Source organism: Sorex araneus, chromosome 5 (assembly GCF_027595985.1).
Source record: "Sorex araneus isolate mSorAra2 chromosome 5, mSorAra2.pri, whole genome shotgun sequence".
In the NCBI taxonomy this organism is placed as follows: domain Eukaryota; kingdom Metazoa; phylum Chordata; class Mammalia; order Eulipotyphla; family Soricidae; genus Sorex; species Sorex araneus.
The window spans coordinates 75,072,954-75,092,411 of NC_073306.1; the positions used below are offsets into that span (position 1 = coordinate 75,072,954).

At 37.7% G+C, this 19,458-nt stretch overlaps 1 protein-coding gene across 1 annotated transcript in view; it reads left to right on the plus strand.

Annotated features, from left to right (window-relative positions):
• The window catches only part of LOC101548999 (calcium-activated chloride channel regulator 4-like), a 35,872-nt gene extending 16,766 nt beyond the window's left edge, over positions 1 to 19,106 (plus strand). Inside the window, exons 8-14 of the mRNA XM_055140314.1 lie at positions 4,812 to 4,989; positions 6,886 to 6,992; positions 10,054 to 10,269; positions 10,971 to 11,235; positions 15,382 to 15,549; positions 17,929 to 18,171; positions 18,694 to 19,106. Of these exons, the coding sequence (XP_054996289.1) occupies positions 4,812 to 4,989; positions 6,886 to 6,992; positions 10,054 to 10,269; positions 10,971 to 11,235; positions 15,382 to 15,549; positions 17,929 to 18,171; positions 18,694 to 19,106 (1,590 nt within the window). The remainder of the gene's footprint in view (positions 1 to 4,811; positions 4,990 to 6,885; positions 6,993 to 10,053; positions 10,270 to 10,970; positions 11,236 to 15,381; positions 15,550 to 17,928; positions 18,172 to 18,693) is intronic.
• The last annotated feature ends 352 nt before the right edge of the window (positions 19,107 to 19,458 follow it).

Genomic DNA, 19,458 nt, shown 5'->3' on the forward strand with positions numbered 1-19,458 from the left:
TGGCCCATGGATGGGTAGTTGAAGAATGCTGGTTTACAATACTAGAGAATTTCATTGGCTATAAAGCATGCATAAGAACAATGAATGTGCATTTTGCCCAATCTTTTGTGATGGAACGAAACAGGGTGATGTGATAGGGAAAGGAGAGGCCCAGCACACTTCACTGAAGCCTACTTCACTTCACTGAAGACACTGAAGGTAACATTCTAGCTAAGATCTGAAGGATGACAAGTCCATGGTTCAGGTAGACAGCACCTGCAATATCCTTTGAGAAAGAGGGGTAAAAAGACTATATCATTCCAAGAAATGATAGATACTGGGAGGTCTGTGAACTTTTACAAATATATGAAATGTGTTTTGCAGATAAATGCTTAGATATTTCAAAGCTTTAAAAATATAAGGTTTATCATTTAAGAACAACAGAAAGATGTGCAAGGACTTTAAGTATCAGACACATATATTTATTCTTTAAGAATATAACTCCCCAAATAAAATAAATTGTAGGAAGTGTGGTAACAGGGTAGTGATCTTGGAACAGGTTGGGAGGTCATTCTTGGATGAAATTTCATAAAGTATGAAATCCCTGGAAATTTTTTCAGTAAAAAGCAATTAAAGTGACTAAAGAAGAAGTTAGTTATCTTTATTATTCATATCTCTATATAAGTCTCTCACTGAGTTCTCAATACAATTTTAAATTTTAATTCAATTCTTTACATGAATGAAGAAATTGTACTGCCTACAAGCAGTCAAAATAGATTAATTCGCTGACTTTGATCTGAACAAATCAGTAAAAGAAAAGAAGTGACTGAGTGACTGGAGGATAGTACTGCGGGCAGTGTGCTTATTTTGATGAGGTTGGATCCCTGAGTGTAGAGTCAGGAGTAAGCTCTAAGCATCATTGAATGTGGCCCAAACACATGAAGGAAAGAAAGAAAGAAAGAAAGAAAGAAAGAAAGAAAGAAAGAAAGAAAGAAAGAAAGAAAGAAAGAAAGAAAGAAAGAAAGAAAGAAAGAAAGAAAGAAAGAAAGAAAGAAAGAAAGAAAGAAAGAAAGAAAGAAAGAAAGAAAGGAAGAAGGAAGGAAGGAAGGAGGGAGGGAGGGAGGGAGGGAGGGAGGGAGGGAGGGAGGGAGGGAGGGAGGGAGGGAAGGAAGGAAGGAAGGAAGGAAGGAAGGAAGGAAGGAAGGAAGGAAGGAAGGAAGGGAGGGAGGGAGGGAGGGAGGGAGGGGAGGGAGGGAGGGAGGGAGGGAGGGAGGGAGGGAGAAAGAGTAAAAAGAAAGAAATCTTTTTCTTGCCTAACCGCTATTGCAAGTACTTCCAGTATTATATTGAACAGAAGTGGTGAGAGTGGGGATCCTTGTCTTGTCCCTGATCTTACAGGAAAGGACCTTAGTTTTTCCCCATTAATAATGCTTGCCATACCAGAGCGGATGCTTGAACCATGCATTTTGACTGTGGACTGAGCTACAACCTCGTGCAGCCCGGGGAGGGATTTTTTTTCCCTCTCCACCCCATTTTTCTGAGCAAAAATGGCGGCAGCAGCAGCAGCCACACAGTGAGAGCCACCCTCTAAGACCCCTCCACCAGGAGGTAGGACTTTCTTTAGTGACGTAGCCTGTAGGTGGTCCTGGGAGGGGGGCGTTCCCGGCGCGCCTTCTGCCCAGAGATGAACCGAGAGCCGCGGCACGAGAAGCAAACCCTCCGCGCCTATTGACTGTGATCCTGAGGTCTCCTAACCCATTTTGGCACCAGAGCGGATGCTTGCAGCCATCAATTTTGACTGTGAATTGAGCTAAAATATTAGAAACCCCAAACCGCGTGGCCGCAATAGCAGCCGCGCAGACTCAAAGTCTTCACTCTTAGCAATGAAGAGAAATTATTACATGATGCCTATTCAGCAGGCCTGATTGTTGGGGAAAATTTCCAATCAATAATAGTGAGTTCTGTATGGAAATATGGAATGTACTCAATATATATAGAGAGAATAATGGGAATATCATTAGCTACTTTGATGGGGGGTGGGGTGGGAGGGGGGTGTATTGGGGTTCTTGGTGGTGGAATGGGTGCACTGGTGAAGGGATGGTGGTTTAATCAGTATTTGACTGTGACTTAAACCTGAAAGCTTTGTATTTTTTTTCTTGTTTTCATGGTGGTTCAATAAAATATTTCTTAAAAAAAAAATAAAAAAAATAATGCTTGCCATAGGCTTGTGGTAGATGGCTTCGACTATCTTGAGGAAAGTTCCTCCAAAACCCATTTTGGTGAAGGTTTTCATCATGAACGGCTGTTGGATCTTGTCAAATGTTTTTTTCTGCATCAATTGATATGATCATGTGGTTTTTATCTTTACTTTTGTTGATATGATAGATTATGTTGATTGATTTCCGAATGTTAAACCATCCTTGCATCCCCAGGATGAATCCCACTTGGTCATGGTGTATGATCTTTTTGTTGAGTTGTTGGATCCTATTTGCTAATATTTTGTTGAGGATCTTCGCATTGGTATTCATCAGGGATATTGGTCTGTAATTTTCTTTCTTAGTGGTGTCTTTGTTTGCTTTTGGTATTAGGGAGATATGTGCTTCATAGTAACTATTTGGGAGAGTTCCTGTTTTTTTAATTTCCTGGAAAAGCTTGAGGAGAACTGGCAACAGGTCTTCTTTGAATGTTTGGAAGAATTCACCAGTGAATCCATCAGGACCTGGGCTTTTGTTTTGGGGGAGACTTTTGATTACAGTTTCAATTTCCTTGATATTAATGGGTGTATTCAGGTATTCCAAGTCTTCTTGGTTCAGTCTTGGGAGATTGTAGGAGTCAAGGAATTCATCCATTTCTTTTAGGTTCTCTTATTTCGTGGCATATAGACATTCAAAGTAGTCTCTGGTGATCAAGGGCATTCAGATAGGAAAGGAAGAAACCAAATTCTCACTATTGATACGATATGATACTACATCTAGAGAAGCCTAAAGCCTCTACTAAGAAACTCTTAGAAACAATAGACTTGTATAGTAATGTTGCAGGCTATAAAATCAATACCTTCAAGTCCATGGCCTTTCTATATGCAAACAATGAGACAGAGGAAAGGGACATGAAAAAAGCAATCCCATTCACAATTGTGCCCCAGAAAATAAAGTATCTCTGAATCAGCTTAAATAAGGAAGTAAAAGACCTCTACAAAGAAAACTATAAGATGCTATTCCATGAAATAAAAGAGGACATGAGGAAATGGAAACATATCCCCTGCTCATGGTTAGGGAGAATCAGCATTGTCAAAATGCAACACTCCCCAAAGCATTATACAGATTAAACGCGATCCCTATAAGGATACCCATGACATTCTTCAAAGAAATGGATCAAGCAATCCTGAAATTCATATGGAACAACAAACGCCCACGGATTGCTAAAACAATTCTTGGGAAAAAGACAATGGGAGGCATCACCCTCCCCAACCTTAAACTTTACTACAAAGTGGTAATAATCAAAACAGCATGGTACTGGAACAAAGGCAGAGCCTCAGACCAATGGAACATGGTGGAATATTCCTACATACAACCTCAAATGTATGATCATCTAATCTTTGATAAAGGAGCAAGAAATGTGAAATGGAGCAATAAAAGCCTCTTTAACAAATGGTGCTGGCACAACTGGACAACCACATGCAAAAGAATGGGCTTAGACCTCGACCTGACACCATGCACAAAAGTCAGATCAAAATGGACTAAAGACCTCAACATCAGACAAGAAAACCATAAGGTACATTGAAGACAAGGTCGGCAAAACCCTCCACGATATTGAAGCTAACAGTATCTTCAAAGATGACACTCAACTGACCAACAAAGAGGAAATAGAGATAAACAAATGGGACTACATTAAACTAAGAAGCTTCTGCACCGCAAAAGATACAATGACCAGAATACAAAGACAATCTACACAATGGGAAAGGATATTCACCCAATACCCATCCAATAACGGGTTGATATCAAGGGTATATAAGGCACTGGTTGAACTCTACGAGAAGAAAACATCCAACCCCATCAGAAATTGGGGTAAAGAAATGAACAGAAACTTTCCCAAGGAAGAGATACAAATGGCCAAAAGGCACATGAAAAAATGCTCTTCATCACTAATCATCAGGGAGATGCAGATCAAAACAACTATGAGATACCACCTCACACCACAGAGAATGGCACACATCCAAAAGAACAAAAGCAACCGCTGTTGGAGGGGATGTTGGGAGAGAGGGACCCTTCTACACTGTTGGTGGGAATGCCGACTTGTTCAGCCCTTCTAGAAAACAATATGAACGCTCCTCAAAAAATTAGAAATTGAGCTCCCATTTGACCCAGCTATACCACTTCTGGGAATATAACCCGGAAAGCAAAAAAGTATAATTGAAATGACATCTGCACTTATATGTTCATCACAGCACTGTTTACAATAGCCAGAACCTGGAAAAAACCCGAGTGCCCTAGAACAGATGACTGGTTAAAGAAACTCTGGTACATCTATACAATGGAATACTATGCAGCTGTTAGAAAAAATGAAGTCATGAACTTTGCATATATGTGGATCAACATGGAAAGCCAATTATAGTTGTCAGAGAAGATGAAATAAAATTACTATTCTGAGATAAATTTATTATACGTTCTTACAGACATCTAGATATATTTTTATTTTAGCATACTTTTACTTTTCTCTGTGCATTTACCCCTGAATTTCCCAAAATGTAGTTGATCTACATTTTGGGAAATTCAGTAATTTCCCAAAATTACTGTAAGGAACAGTAATTAATCACCTTCTGGTTGTGTTTCCAGGAAATTAAATTCGTATATCCCCGAATAAATGGATCTGAAATAATACTGGTGACTGATGGGGAGAATAACAGTCCAATAAACTGTGTTGAAGAAATGGTACAAAGTGGGGCCATCCTTCATTTCATTGCTATGGGACCAAATGCTGACAAAAATGGCATTGCAATGAGCACTCTAACAGGTAATATATGACCAATATATTTTATTTCCTGAATAGTAGTGTGTAAGTGTAGAAGCAGAAAACTCAATCATTTATTTAAAGCTACTCTCTGTAGGTACTGCCTGAGCTGAGGATCAGAGGTAAAGCAGAACCTTTCTCTGTTCTCAAGATGTTCACAACAGCTGACTGGAGAGACAAATAAAACTTTATCAGAAAACAGATAGCAACCAACTAACCTTCCCATGCTACATAAGGTTATGTAGGAATTAAGCACTATGTAGACTGAGGAAGACCATTCTTCCCGGTTTTACAGTCAGAAAAGAAGACATCAAAGATGAGGTGACTTCTGAGTTGAGTCATAAATAAGGTGTTGAATTTTTCAGATTAAAATTCCATAAAAGAAGATATATCAGGGCATAAAGAAAATATGGTGGGATGACAATGGAGCATTATGAGAAATCATCAGATCAAGGCTTGTGCTGCAGGGAAGGGTAGGGAAATGGGGTTAGTAGAAGAACTGGGTGAGCAGATCTAAGTAGCAGTTCTAGTTTAATTGTATGAAAATTGTTATCTTAGGTTTGTGATGAAACAACATGTTTTCAGTTCCTCAAACAGTAGAAGATACTGACCATAAATGTCAATTAAAGCATAAGGTTGAGTTCTAGTCTATCAAATATATACATGATTTTTAATAATTAATCGTACATACTCCCATCATTTCAAGGTGATTTGATGGTCCTTATTTATTTTTCCCCAAGATCCTGCCTCATCCCACCCCTTAGCCATTAGTAGAAATTGGAGCGGGGCTGGAGTGATAGCACATGGGGTAGGGTGTTTGCCTTGCACGTGGCTGACCCACGTTCGATTCCCAGCCTCCCATATGGCCCCCTGAGCACCACCAGGGGTAATTCCTGATTGGAGAGCCAGGAGTGACCCCTGTGCATGGCCAGGTGTGACCCAAAAAGCAAAAAAATAAAAGAAATTGGGGAGGGGATTGGGGGTAATTGGTGGACACACCCAGCAATTCTCAGGTGTTACTCAATGATTACTCCTGGCAGTGCTCAGGGACCATATGGGATGTCAGGGACTCAACCCATATGAGATGTCAGGGATCGAACCCATGTGCAAGACAAGCTCCCTACCCACTGTACTGGCTCCTATAATTAATAGTCTTTTTAAAAAAAAAAAAAAGTCTACATTCTTACCATTTTTATCTCCTTATTACCAGCATACCTAAATTAACATAGTATCTCCTTAATCTTTCTAGATTTTGGATATTGATCTGCACTGGCTAAAAATCCAAAAAGCCAACTATTTCAGACCTGTGTCTTAAATAAAAGTAAATAATTCCCACAAAGGGCTGTGTGGAATCTATAAGCTTTAATGCATTGAATTACAGCAAATTCTCTTGTATTTTATGATTATCTGGTGTATTTCAACTAGTTACAGTTTCTGTAAGTGAAGAACAAAAAGTAACTTATACTTCCTAGCTGGGCTGGAGTGATAGCACAGCAGGTAGGGTATTTGACTTGCATTTGTTTTTGATTCCTCCATCCCTCTCGGAGAGCCTGGCAAGCTGCCAAGAATATCCCACCTGCACGGCAGAGCCTGGCAAGCTACCCTGGTGTATTCGATATGCCAAAAACAGTAACAACAAGTCTCACAATGGAGACATTACTGGTGCCCACTTGAGCAAATTGATCGATGAGCAATGGGATGACAGTGATACAGTTACTTCCTAGCTAAAAAGTTTTGTGTTAATGCCTCAGATCAATCTTTTCTCTTACTTATTGGGGTGTAATAACACATAGTAAAACAAAATGTGGTATGTTTGCTCTGCTATGTTATTAATCACTGAGATATCATTCACAGTTACACATCTTCTAGGAATCACCCTAATTTGTATTTTTATTTTAGGAGGAAAGCATATATTTGTTTCTGATGTTTCTGAGAGCAATGGCCTTGTTGAAGCTTTCTCAGCCCTTACATCAGAAAACACTCTTCTCTCTGAAAAGTCTCTTCAGGTCAGAGTTCTTATTCCTTGACATTTTCTTTTGGTCAGTCTTAATCAAAAAATAATAATTTGTTTATGGTTTTGAGCTATATATTTTTGACAAAGTAAATTTTCACTTTAAATTTTCAGCCTAAAATTATGTGTATATTCTGTACATATGTCCCCTAAAAATACAGAATTAAGTGATGAAACAGGAGTTGTATAGTTTCTTTCTTCTTTCCCACTGGGTTTAGTAAAGGAATAATAGCATGTTAATTTTCCCAACAAAAAAATGGACTTTGTCCAGAAATACCTGTTTTCTGTCAATGTATGGTAAAAAAAAAAGTATGGTAAAAAAATGCCATACTACTATAATTTCTCCAGGATTCACTACAATGAAATATATCCAATTAAATGAATAAACACAGGACAAGGTTTAAGAATAGAAGAAATGTATCACAGAAGAAAAAAATCATTATATGTAGAGATATTACTTTATGTAGATATATAGAGATATGTGCCTATGTTTCCCCTAATTTTAGTGATATTTTTCACTGGCTTTTCACTTCATTCTCCTCTCCTCTTTACTCAACTTTTGCATCTATGTTTTAGTAATGAACGTTTAATAACAGCATTTGCTCTTACTAGGATTAAAAAACTGCATAAACCCAGATTCTTCTTTCCTCATATCCCAAATAAAATGCCCATAGTCTGTTTCCTTCAAAATATTTTTATAAATTTCCCTATTAATAGATATACATTTACACCATCTATATCATGTCACTTTATGCCAAGAATCCTGACTTCTAACTCAACCTACAAGTCACCATCTACATTAAAACAGATATGATCACCTAAACAGGTTTATTTTCCTCTAGTTTCCAACCAAGAAGAGCACAGAAGACATAGAAAGTAGGATAAGCTAAAGATGCAGATTGGTTTGGAGATCTCCTATATCCTACAAAACAGATTAAAATTGGTTCTGAGATCTAGCTTTGAAATTGGTGGAGAAGAAACTGAAAGAGAACAAAGTTCATTTCTGAGTGCTTCAACCTGGTTGACTAAGAAAATGATGATAGCATTCACTGAATAAAAATAATATAGAGCTTAAAATTTTAAGGGGTTTCTTTCATGCTCATCAATAATTGGTAGCTAATAGCTATAACTTGTAGTCAACAGTTGGTAGTAAAAATGTTCTCATTGTATTTTAAGTATTTTGAAATTTCTACTGCAATGCTTTCCTAACTTATTTTCTAATGATAGGTCTTTTATTCAATATTTAGAATACATTTTTGGAGTTTGTATTTTCAATATTTATTTATAGTACTTTTGCATTTTGACCAGAGTTCAGGTGTAAGTGATATTGCTTGGTATCAATGAATAAACAACTAAAAATTGACAATAGAGAAGTGATTTGGGGGTGGGGGAGCCACACGCTGCAGTGCTCAGGGCTTTCTCCTGGTTCTGTGATCAGGGATCATCATTTCTGGCAGGCTCTGGGGTCAATATGGGGTGCTGGGGTTCAAGTCTGGGTGAGCTGTGTGCGAGGAAAGTACCTAACCAAGTGTACTCTCACTTCAGCCCCTGAAACAATGATTTTAAGGATTATTTTGCACTCTGTTAAACTTTTTAAATATGAGTAGATGATAGTGTACAAAAATTAAGTATTTGAAAGAAAATTTAAGGTGTAAGACCAGAATTAAAATATCAGCTAGAAAGGATATGATGGTTTGTACAATATTCTTTTTTTTCTTTTTGGGTCACGCCTGCCAATGCACAGGGGCCACTCCTGGCTTTGCACTCAGGAATTAGCCCTGGCGGTGTTCAGGGGACCATATAGGATGCTGGGAATGGAACCAGGGTCAGCCCTGTACAAGGCAAATGCCCTACCCACTATCCTATTGCTCCAGCCCTGTAAAATATTATTAATGTTTTAAGAATGAATTTTTTGAACCATATAAAAGGGATAGGCAGGAAGACAGTTTTTGCTCTTCATTTGAAATACCAATAGATTTTTAAATAAATAATAGGAAGAAAGTTTTGGAAAGAAAAATATGGATTCATGTAGATGTTGGATAGCTCTTGGAAGAAGATTATAATTATGTAGAAGTATGTTATAATAATCTGAATTTGTGGGAACTCAAAAGAGAATCAACCCACTTTTCATTCAGTGATTTTTGCATAGTATTACCTTGCAGCCAAACCCTTCTAACTTTCTTACAGTTTTCTGATGGGGTGTAAAGTCATTTATACTTCTATTTAATGGGATAGTAATGCTGTGTCCACAGGACTAGGATTTTTGTCAGCAATGATGTTATTAGAACACATCCTTCAGGCTACCTCTTAGGTAAAAGCATTTGTGGTTTTGGACTGAGTTGCAGAGAAGTGGGACTTCCCATCATTAAAATAACATGAGTGGAGTATGTGTTCTTAGGTGATGAGCATAAGTGGCTCTCCTTGACTAAGAGCGATCCACATACTTTCATATCTCGTATTCTCAAAATTCCAGACTTAATGAATATGTTAACTGCCCAGAGTTACTCACTCTACCATATGAGAATATTTCAAGATTTCAAATCAATAAAATATCCATAAGTGCTTATCTCATTATTTGGTAGTGTTGATCGGCCCTCTTGAGCAGCCCCCAACTCCTACCTTATTTTATTTCTATTTAAATATTCTGTCACAAATAAGAAATATTAGGTGATCATAAAAATAAGTTAACCAATGATAACATACACAGGCACACACATGCATACACACATACCAGCTAACTCATACTTGAAGTGGGTATTTGCCATGACAACTGAGGAAAGAAAAACATGGAGAAAACCTCTCATTATAGAAACTATGGCCCTGCTCAAGTGCATTTTATCATACCCTGTCTCCTCCTTATATTCTATATTTGTGCGCTTTCTGAGTAGCAACTGTCATATAATAATCAGCTGTAAGAGGAATCAAAAGCCTAAGTTTGTATGTCATATATAAGTTTGTTCAAGGACAAAAATAAAAAACACTACATTTTTTTTAAAATGAGCATGAATGAAAGTAATCTCTTCTTTAGTTGCTAACTCAACATTTTGTTTAAACAGCTTGAAAGTAGGGGGAAAAAGCTAAACCAAAGTCAGTGGATAAATGACACTATAATCATCGATAGCACTGTGGGAAAGGACACATTCTTTCTCATCACATGGGTGAAAGCATTCCCCCTAATTTCTCTGTGGGATCCCGAAGGAACAAAGATGGAAAATTTCACAGGAGATAAAGATTCCAATATGGCCTACCTCAGTATTCCAGGAATTGCAAAGGTAATCAATCCATCTTTATATTTTCTTTAAAATTTGTTCCAAAGCTGAAAAGTTTTATATATTAATACAGGCATCAATAATTACAGCATATTCAAAAATTTAGATGAAATAGAAAGTATTTGCTGTACACACATGATCCTGAAAATTATTGTGGCAGGAAAAGAAGAAAGAACAAATGCATTAGAAGTAAGAAAAAAGAGAATTTTGAATAACTGAAACTGTAGTAAGAGAATGCACAACATAACTATTTAATGTGCATATTTTGAGAAGTGGGAAGCATTGGACCAATTTGGTAGGATTCATGGCTGCTCCTGGCTCATTGCTCAGCAGCCCATGTGGTGTCAGGAATTGCATCTGGGTTGGCCAAGTGCAATAAAAATACCTTAATCCCTTTACTATCTCTCCAGCCCATAGAATTATTTCATAAATACCACATCATAGACTGGAAGTTGAGGCCAAACACATAGTGTATTTTCAAAAATTTATTCTTCTTAAGGTTTGATAAAGGTGAATATGCATTGCAACAGATACCTTGTTCAAATTGTTTCATCTCTCATCCTACTTTACCCTCCAATCTTTGAAACTCTCAAGCCCCTGTTTATTATGCAACACACTTGTAAGGTATATTTTGGAGTAAGAAAATAGGAATATATAAAAGAACTTGATCTCGGATACCTAACATATTTCCATTGAATTTTTAGGCCGGCATTTGGACTTACAGTCTTCAAGCCAAAGCAAACGAGGAAATACTAACTATTACAGTAAATTCTCAGGCAGCAAATCCTTCTGTGCCTCCAATCACAGTGAATGCTAAAATGAATCAAGACACAAACAAATTCCCCAATCCCATGGTCGTGTATACAGAAGTTCTACAGGGGTTTGCACCCATTCTTGGAGCCTCTGTGACAGCCATCATTGAATCAAGCCAGGAAACCACAATTTTGGAACTTCTGGATAATGGTGCAGGTAATTTACAGGTTTCTGTGAATGAATCTATGTTTTCATGTTTAGGAACAAACACCAAAAAGAATTGATGAATATTATTGACGAACGTCAGGATCCAAAAAAAGTCTATCTAGGTAAAACCTATAAGTGATTATCATATAGTTTACACATGATAAACACATAGTAAATGTTATTTGTATTGGTATCTATAATAGGAACTGTCATTATTGTTTGCATATACCCAACCAATGCCTCTTTTAAACTAAGGATGTCTCATCAAACTATTGAGGACAGAACATTAAGATTCTTAACAAGAGTTTCTTCATGTTTTAAGTGCTTCAAATACCGTTATTTGAACGGTATATGAAAAACTAGACAGAAGGATAAAACACAAGTGGTCATATGAGGTTAAGGGTAAATCTTGGGCCCTTGGTAGGGAATTGCAGGCAAAGTGATTCCCAGGAGCTGACACAAAATACAACCTACTGGAGCGATAGCACAGAGGTAGGGTGTTCGCCTTTCATGCAACCGACCTGGGTTCAATTCCTCCGCCCCTCTCAAAGAGCCCAGAAAGCTACCGAGAGTATTGCGCCCATATGGCAGAGCCTGGCAAGCTATCCATGGCGTATTGGATATGCCAAAAACCAGTAACAATAAGTCTCACAATGAGAGACGTTACTGGTGCCTGCTTGAACAAATCGATGAGCAACGGGGTGACAGTGACGGTGACAAAATACAAATAATCCTGGGATTTTCAAGCTAAGGAAAACAGAACTGCCACAAGAGAGTTGGAAAGTCCTGAGGTATCAGGCACCAAATCTGACTGGCAGGAAATAAGATGAGGTATTGACCATTGTCTTCTGTCTCCTGATATGTAAGTGTAAAGGATGCTTTAAAAAACATTTTTTACAAGACTTTTTTTTGATTAGTGAATCACCATGAGGGTACAGTAACAGATTTACACATTTTTATACTTGTGTTGTCCTCACACAATGTTCGAGCCCCCATCCCTCCACCAGTGTCCATTCTCCACCACCCGCGAACCCAGTATCCCTCCCACCCCCCAATCCTATCTCCCCTCCCTTCCCCCCCACCTCTGTGGCAGGGCATTCCCTTTTGTTCTCTCTCTCCTTTTGGGTGTTGTGGTCTGTAATAGGGGTATTGAGTGGCCATCATGTTCAATCTATAGTCTACTTCCAGCATGCATCTCACCTCCCAAGCGAGTCCTCCAACCACAGTTTACTTGATGTTCCCTTCTCTACCTGAACTGCCTTTTCCCACAGCATGTGAGGCCAGCTTCCAAGCCATGGAGCCAACCTCATGGTACTTATTTCTACTATTCTTGGGTGTTAGTTATTACTCTGTTATCTTGTATTCCACAGATAAGCGCAATCTTTCTCTGTCTCTCTTTCTGACTCATTTCACTTAGCATGATACTTTCCATGTTGATACACTTATATGCAAAATTCATGACTTCATCTTTATGGAACAGGGTGGAATATCACTGCATACAACCTCAAATGTATGATCATCTAATCTTTGATAAGGGAGTAAGAAATGTTAAGTGGAGCAAGGAAAGCCTCTTTAACAAATGGTGCTGGCACAACTGGACAACCACATGCAAAAGAATGGGTTTAGACCTCGACCTGACACCATGCACAAAAGTCAGATCAAAATGGACTAAAGACCTCAACATCAGACCACAATCCATAAGATACATTGAAGACAAAGTCGGCAAAACCCTCCACAATATTGAAGCTAACAGTATCTTCAAAGATGACACGCAACTGATCAACCAAATGGAAACAAAGATAAGCATATAGGACTATATTAAACTAAGAAGCTTCTGCACCGCAAAAGATACAATGACCAGAATACAAAGACAATCTACAGAATGGGAAAGGATATTCACCCAACACCCGTCAGATAACGGGTTGATATCAAGCGTATATAAGGCACTGGTTGAACTCTACAAGAAGAAAACATCCAACCCCATCAGAAAATGGGGTAAAGAAATGAACAGAAACTTTCCCAAAGAAGAGATACAAATGGCCAAAAGGCACATGAGAAATGCTCTTCATCACTAATCATCAGGGAGAAGCAGATCAAAACAACTATGAGATACCACCTCACACCACAGAGGCTAGCACACATCCAAAAGAACAAAAGCAACCGCTGTTGGAGGGGATGTAGGGAGAGAGGGACCCTTTTACACTGTTGGTGGGAATGCCGACTTGTTCAGCCCTTCTAGAAAACAATATGGACGCTCCTCAAAAAATTAGAAATTGAGCTCCCATTTGACCCAGCTATACCACTTCTGGGAATATATCCCAGAGAAGCAAAAAAAACATAGTCAAAATGATATCTGCACTTATATGTTCATCGCAGCACTGTTTACAATAGCCAGAATCTGGAAAAAAACCGAGTGCCCTAGAACAGATGACTGGTTAAAGAAACTCTGGTACATCTATACAATGGAATACTATGCAGCTGTTAGAAAAAATGAGGTCATGAATTTTGCATATAAGTGGATCAGCATGGAAAGTATCATGCTAAGTGAAATGAGTCAGAAAGAGAGAGACAGACATAGAAAGATTGCACTCATCTGTGGAATATAGAATAACAGAGTAGGCGACTAACACCCAAGAATAGTAGAAATAAGTACCAGGAGGTTGACTCGATAGCTTGGAGGTTGGCCTCACATTCTGGGGAGAAGGCAACTCAGAGAAGGGAACACCAAGTAAAATGTGGTTGGAAGCCATGCGGGGGAAGGGTGATGCGTGCCGAATTTATACTAGAGACTGAACACAATGGCCACTCAACACCTTTATTGCAAACCACAACACCTAATTAGAGAGAGAGAGAACAGAAGGGAATACCCTGCCACAGTGGCAGGGTGGGGTGGGGGGGGAGATGGGATTGGGGAGGGTAGGAGGGATGCTGGGCTTACTAGTGGTGGAGAATGGGCACTGGTGAAGGGATGGGTTCTCGAACTTTGTATGAGGGAAACATGAGCACAAAAATGTATAAATCTGTAATTGTACCCTCATGGTGATTCACTAATTAAAAATAAATAAATTTTAAAAAATAATTAAAAAATATTTTAAATGTAATATAAGCATCTGACTTATCAGCAGTTTCAATCAGTGTCTTTTCCAATATAATGGATTCAATCCATTTATAACTACCACTGAACTCATCTTAGCTTTTTGAAAACTTTAGAAAGTAAAATAGTTCTTTTTTCCCAATTCTTGTGATACATTGTAACTTACTTGCCCAAAAGTCAGTGATCCTATCCTCTCAGCCATCTCCACCTGGACTCTGCAGGACTACCCAGGTCCAGAGAAATGCTGACGGACAGCGCCAAGAGGCCTGTTCCAGTGCACGCTCTAGCCCTGAAGGATTTGTAATAACACGCTGAATAGGGCCCTTCACTGAGAGATTTGAGAAATTTGTGTTCCGTTTATGATCCAAAGTGGGACACAGATTCAAAAAACTTACCATAAGAACCTTTGTCTTCCATCATCAGCCTCTGTAAAATGTGTTTGCCACTTAACAAGCAACTCCAGTTCTTGTATTATCAAGAAATATATTTATGAGAGGATATTTTTAACCTCCCCCCCAAAAGTTGGGCTTAATGAACAATAAAAGTTTTGCAATGTCAAACTCCATTAGGAAGTTAATGGATCACAGTGATCAGGAGGTGAAGATATTTTAAAGTCAAAGTAATACGCTGATGACTTAAGTGAAAATTAAATTCTATGCAAAAATACTTAATAGGAATTAATTTAACTTGAACAGATACCTTAATATGTTTAAGTAAAGTAAGATGGCAAGCCATTTTACCCTTTGGTTGAGAAATGGTAAAAAGTTCCATAATAATGTGCTTACAATTTTGTAAGATAAAGGTGTTTAAGATAAAAATATCAGTATATATATAATATCACACAAATATGCTACAAGTATATATTTATGTAAAATGTATATCATTAAACATAATAATAGATATTATTATGTACATACCCATGTACATACATATGTACGTATATAATATTTATGTATATATATCACAGAGCCAAATCAAGGGGTTATAATATAAACATGCTTAACTTCAAAATGCATAATTTTCTTTACAAAAGTAGTTCACTCTGTCTTTTCTAAAACAAGGTGCTGATTCTATAAAGAATGATGGGGTCTACTCCAGATATTTTATGAATTATAAAGACAATGGCCGATATAATTTAAAAGTACGGGTTCATGGAGGAGCAACTGCCAAGAGAAGCTTAAGACATCCCCCAAATACAGCAGCATTTGTACCAGGCTGGGTGGTTAATGGTGAGTACTTCATAACGTCTTTAATCTTGTGGTGGTTTCAACAATCATGAGTTGATATTGTTAAAACTTCATACATTTTGGCATTTTTAGCAAATTATTCATAACAAGCAATATAAAATAAATTATTTAGAGCCAGCTATTGGAGCAGACTTCAGTGGTGTTTGGAAAATGTCAAAATAATGGTGGTGGGAAGGTGTTCTAGTGGTGGAATTGGTGTTGGAATATTGAGTGTAATAAATTATTGTGAACAATTTTATTAAAATAAAATAAAATTTAGGGAATAAATAAAGCTTCATATAGTTTATTACTCGAACTGCAGATTTTTCATCTCCTATAATGAAGTTCATATCACAAAGCTATTTGCCTCCAAGTTGACATAATCTTTGGTACAGTGTATGACATATTATAAAAATGAATAAATCTAATCCATTATTACATTAGTTTGAAGGGAATTACTGTATTATCAATAATATCCTTAATTTCTAGTTCAAGATGAAGAAATCAGTTTAATATATTATGTGCTTAATTATAAACCAATGCACAATTTATACTTCACTTAAATACACTATAAATGTAGAGAAATATAAACATAGTTTGAGTGTTTTAAGTTACAAGACACAAGTATATTGAGTAAGGTTATGATAAAGATTAAGAATACTGTTGAACAACATTGGGTTGTCCTTGCTCCTCTGCCAGGGAGCTTAAGGTTTAATTGAGCCACTCCCACAATAGTGCCCCTGAAGCACACCCAGTTCCATCGAGCACTAATAATCCTATATTGCTTTTATTTTTCCTTTATGTCATTTGCATGCTTTATTTATTAATGTCCTTTTTGTATGAACACAGGAAAACAGTTCAAGCTATGCTTTGCAACATGGGAGTTAATTGACTCCAAAATAATATTTTCTCCTAGACATCCATATTTACTTAGTTCCTAGCACTCCAAGAGCAGGGCTCCAACAATGGGCAGGATGGACGCAGGGCAAGCTGTGAGCTACCCTGCTATAGAAATGGGCCAAGCCACGTGCAGTAACACTTAACTAAAAGTTAAGAGCATGGTCATGGACAAACTCTGTCATGACCCAAAGAGAAACAACTGAATATGGACCCTACTGGGGTTAGGAAAGATTAACCTGGCCTGAGGACTGTGGTCTGGAATATATAGCAAGATGTCCCCAGGAAGAGCCAAGCTTTAAGCTTAATATATCTCTTACTGTGTTCATACAAAATGACAAGAAATATTATGAGAAGTAAATTTATTATGATCCTTTAAATGGATTACTAGCTGAGGAAAGGAGAAAGCAATACACCCTGGATGGAATACTGCCCTTGAGATTTGTCTCCTCAAACGAGATTTTGTCTTTAAATTAATCTCCTGAAGGAGTGGCTTTACCTCTGTCTGTTGTTATGATAATGTTCAACCACAATCCCCCGCTTCATGATTGCTATATAGCAATGCTGTAAAGGGTAGGTGGGGACTAGAAAGTCAAGACTAGATGTTGAAGAATAGAAAGTTGACAAATAGGAGGAGGATGAGAACTGAGACTGTGGAGACCTTGGGACTTTGGAACTAGAAGGAGGACTAGATGATGACAATGCATGAAAGTAGAGGACTTTGAGGCCTATGAGGAGACTACAATGGTGGAACTATGATGATGAGGACTATGAGCAAAACTAAGACTACAATCATGAAGAAAGGGGAGAGATCAGACTAGGCCAGGGAAGAGAGAAATAAACTGACTACCGACCAGCCTGGGACCCGGGTCCCTGTTTCTCCATTTCTCCGCCTGCGTCCATCCACCCCATGGGCCGGCCTGGAGAGGCTATTCTCAGCTACTGAACACTGGAGTCCCTGTTAGCATCCTGCATGCCGCCACCTCATTTTTTTAGAAACTCACAGACTACATTCTTTATTAGCTTTCCTACTTCTCGTTCCTTATCTTCTGACTTTAAAGGGATTTCTGAGAACAATTAGAATAAATACCAAGAATTATTTTTTAACACTTGTAACAGGGAGAAAGAGAAGAGCCTGACACAAGTGGTTCCAAGGAAAAACTTTCTCAAGTGAAAAAATAATAGAATGCACACATAGGGGAAAATTTAAAGGCATATATTCACTGGGGATTCAGTGCAACATTCATTCCAAAGTGTGACAGCATACATTGTCGCATTTCCTCCTACAACATCCTGGTCAGGATACTAAAGGAAAATTCTTCCACCCATGGACATTTGTGATTTTGTCACTAAACTCAAATACTATTTGACTTGTGTATATTTGCAGTGACAGTAAAGTGGTATTAATAGGGAATTCAGTTCATTGAGTTCTGAAAAATACTTGTACACTTGATCCATTAAATAGCAGGAAATTTTTTATTCCAGGAGAAATTCAAGGGACACCACCAAGACCTGAGACTGATAAGGAAATTAAAACAAATGTGGAGAATTTCAGCAGAATGGCAGCTGGAGGTGCATTTGTACTTGAGGGTGTTCCATCTAGTTTCAATCGCTCTCCTACTGACTATTTCCCACCAAGTCAAATCACAGATCTTGAGGCCACACGTGATGGGAATATGATCACTTTAACATGGACAGCACCAGGAGATGATTTAGATATTGGAAAAGGTAAGGATGAAGTTTTATTTGGAGTGAAAGATAATCATTTCAAAAGCAAGAGTAAAAGTGGGTGAAATAAAACTATCTTTAATTGGTAGCTTTTTAAAGTGTTTGCTATATAAACTCATGTTTGAATCAATAAAACAGAGCACCCTTTAACTGCTGCCAATTTTCATACAGAGAAGTAGCACCTGGCAAAGATTAAAAATCAAAATTCGGGGCTAGAGTGATAATACAGCAAGTGGGGCGTTTGCCTTACACGATGCTGACCCAGGTTTCAATCCCAGCATCCCACATGGTCCCTGAGTACCGCCAGCGGTAATTCCTGAGTGCATGAGCCAGGAGTGACCCCTGTGCATCGCTGGGTGTGACCCAAAAATAAAAGAAAATCAAAATTCATCTTTTATTTAAAAAAAACTAATCTTTAGGGAATAAACATTGCTTAAATGATCATTTTTCAATGAGTGAATAAAAGGAAATTTAGAATTTAGTATTATATGCTCTGTTTCTAACTTATATGCATTCTTTTAGTTCAACAGTATATCATAAGAAAAAGTGGAAATATTCTTGATCTAAAAGACAATTTTGATGGTGCCCTGCAAGTAAGCACTGAGAATCTGATACCAAAGGAAGTCAACTCCAAGGAAACATTTGCATTTAAAGAGAATGTAGCAAGAGTAGGCACCACCCACATGTTCTTTGCCATTCAAAGTGTGGATAATAGCAATCAAAAATCTGAAATATCCAACATTGCACAAGTAGCGTTGTTTATCCCTCAAGCAGATGATGACCAAGAGGAAAATCATCCTAGTTCTGGAACTAGTATTTCTACTGTGGTGTTGGCGGTGGTTGGAACTGTGGCAGTTGTTAGTACTATTGTCAGTACCACTATTTGTATCATTAACAGGAGAAGAAGTTCAAATAGTCCTATGACAGGGTTTTAGAAAACAGTAACAATAATAAAAAAGTGGAGGACATTTATGAATTTTTGAATTCACTCTTGTGAACTTGAACTCATAAAATAATTTTACAAGTAATAAAGGAATACTTTTATTAAATTCAAATACCCAAGGGTATTTGAGAAATTATAAACTAATATTAAAGTTTGAAAATTGTATCTACTCACCATAAAGTGTGATGAATATGATGACATAAGTGGTGACATAGGGAAAAAAGGAAGCTAAACCCCCTTGACTCCATAATATTGTAAAGTGATGATAAATCCATTTAAAATAATAACAAATTTTAAATGATGAATAAAGATTGTCATTCATATTGATATCTCATTGTATATGT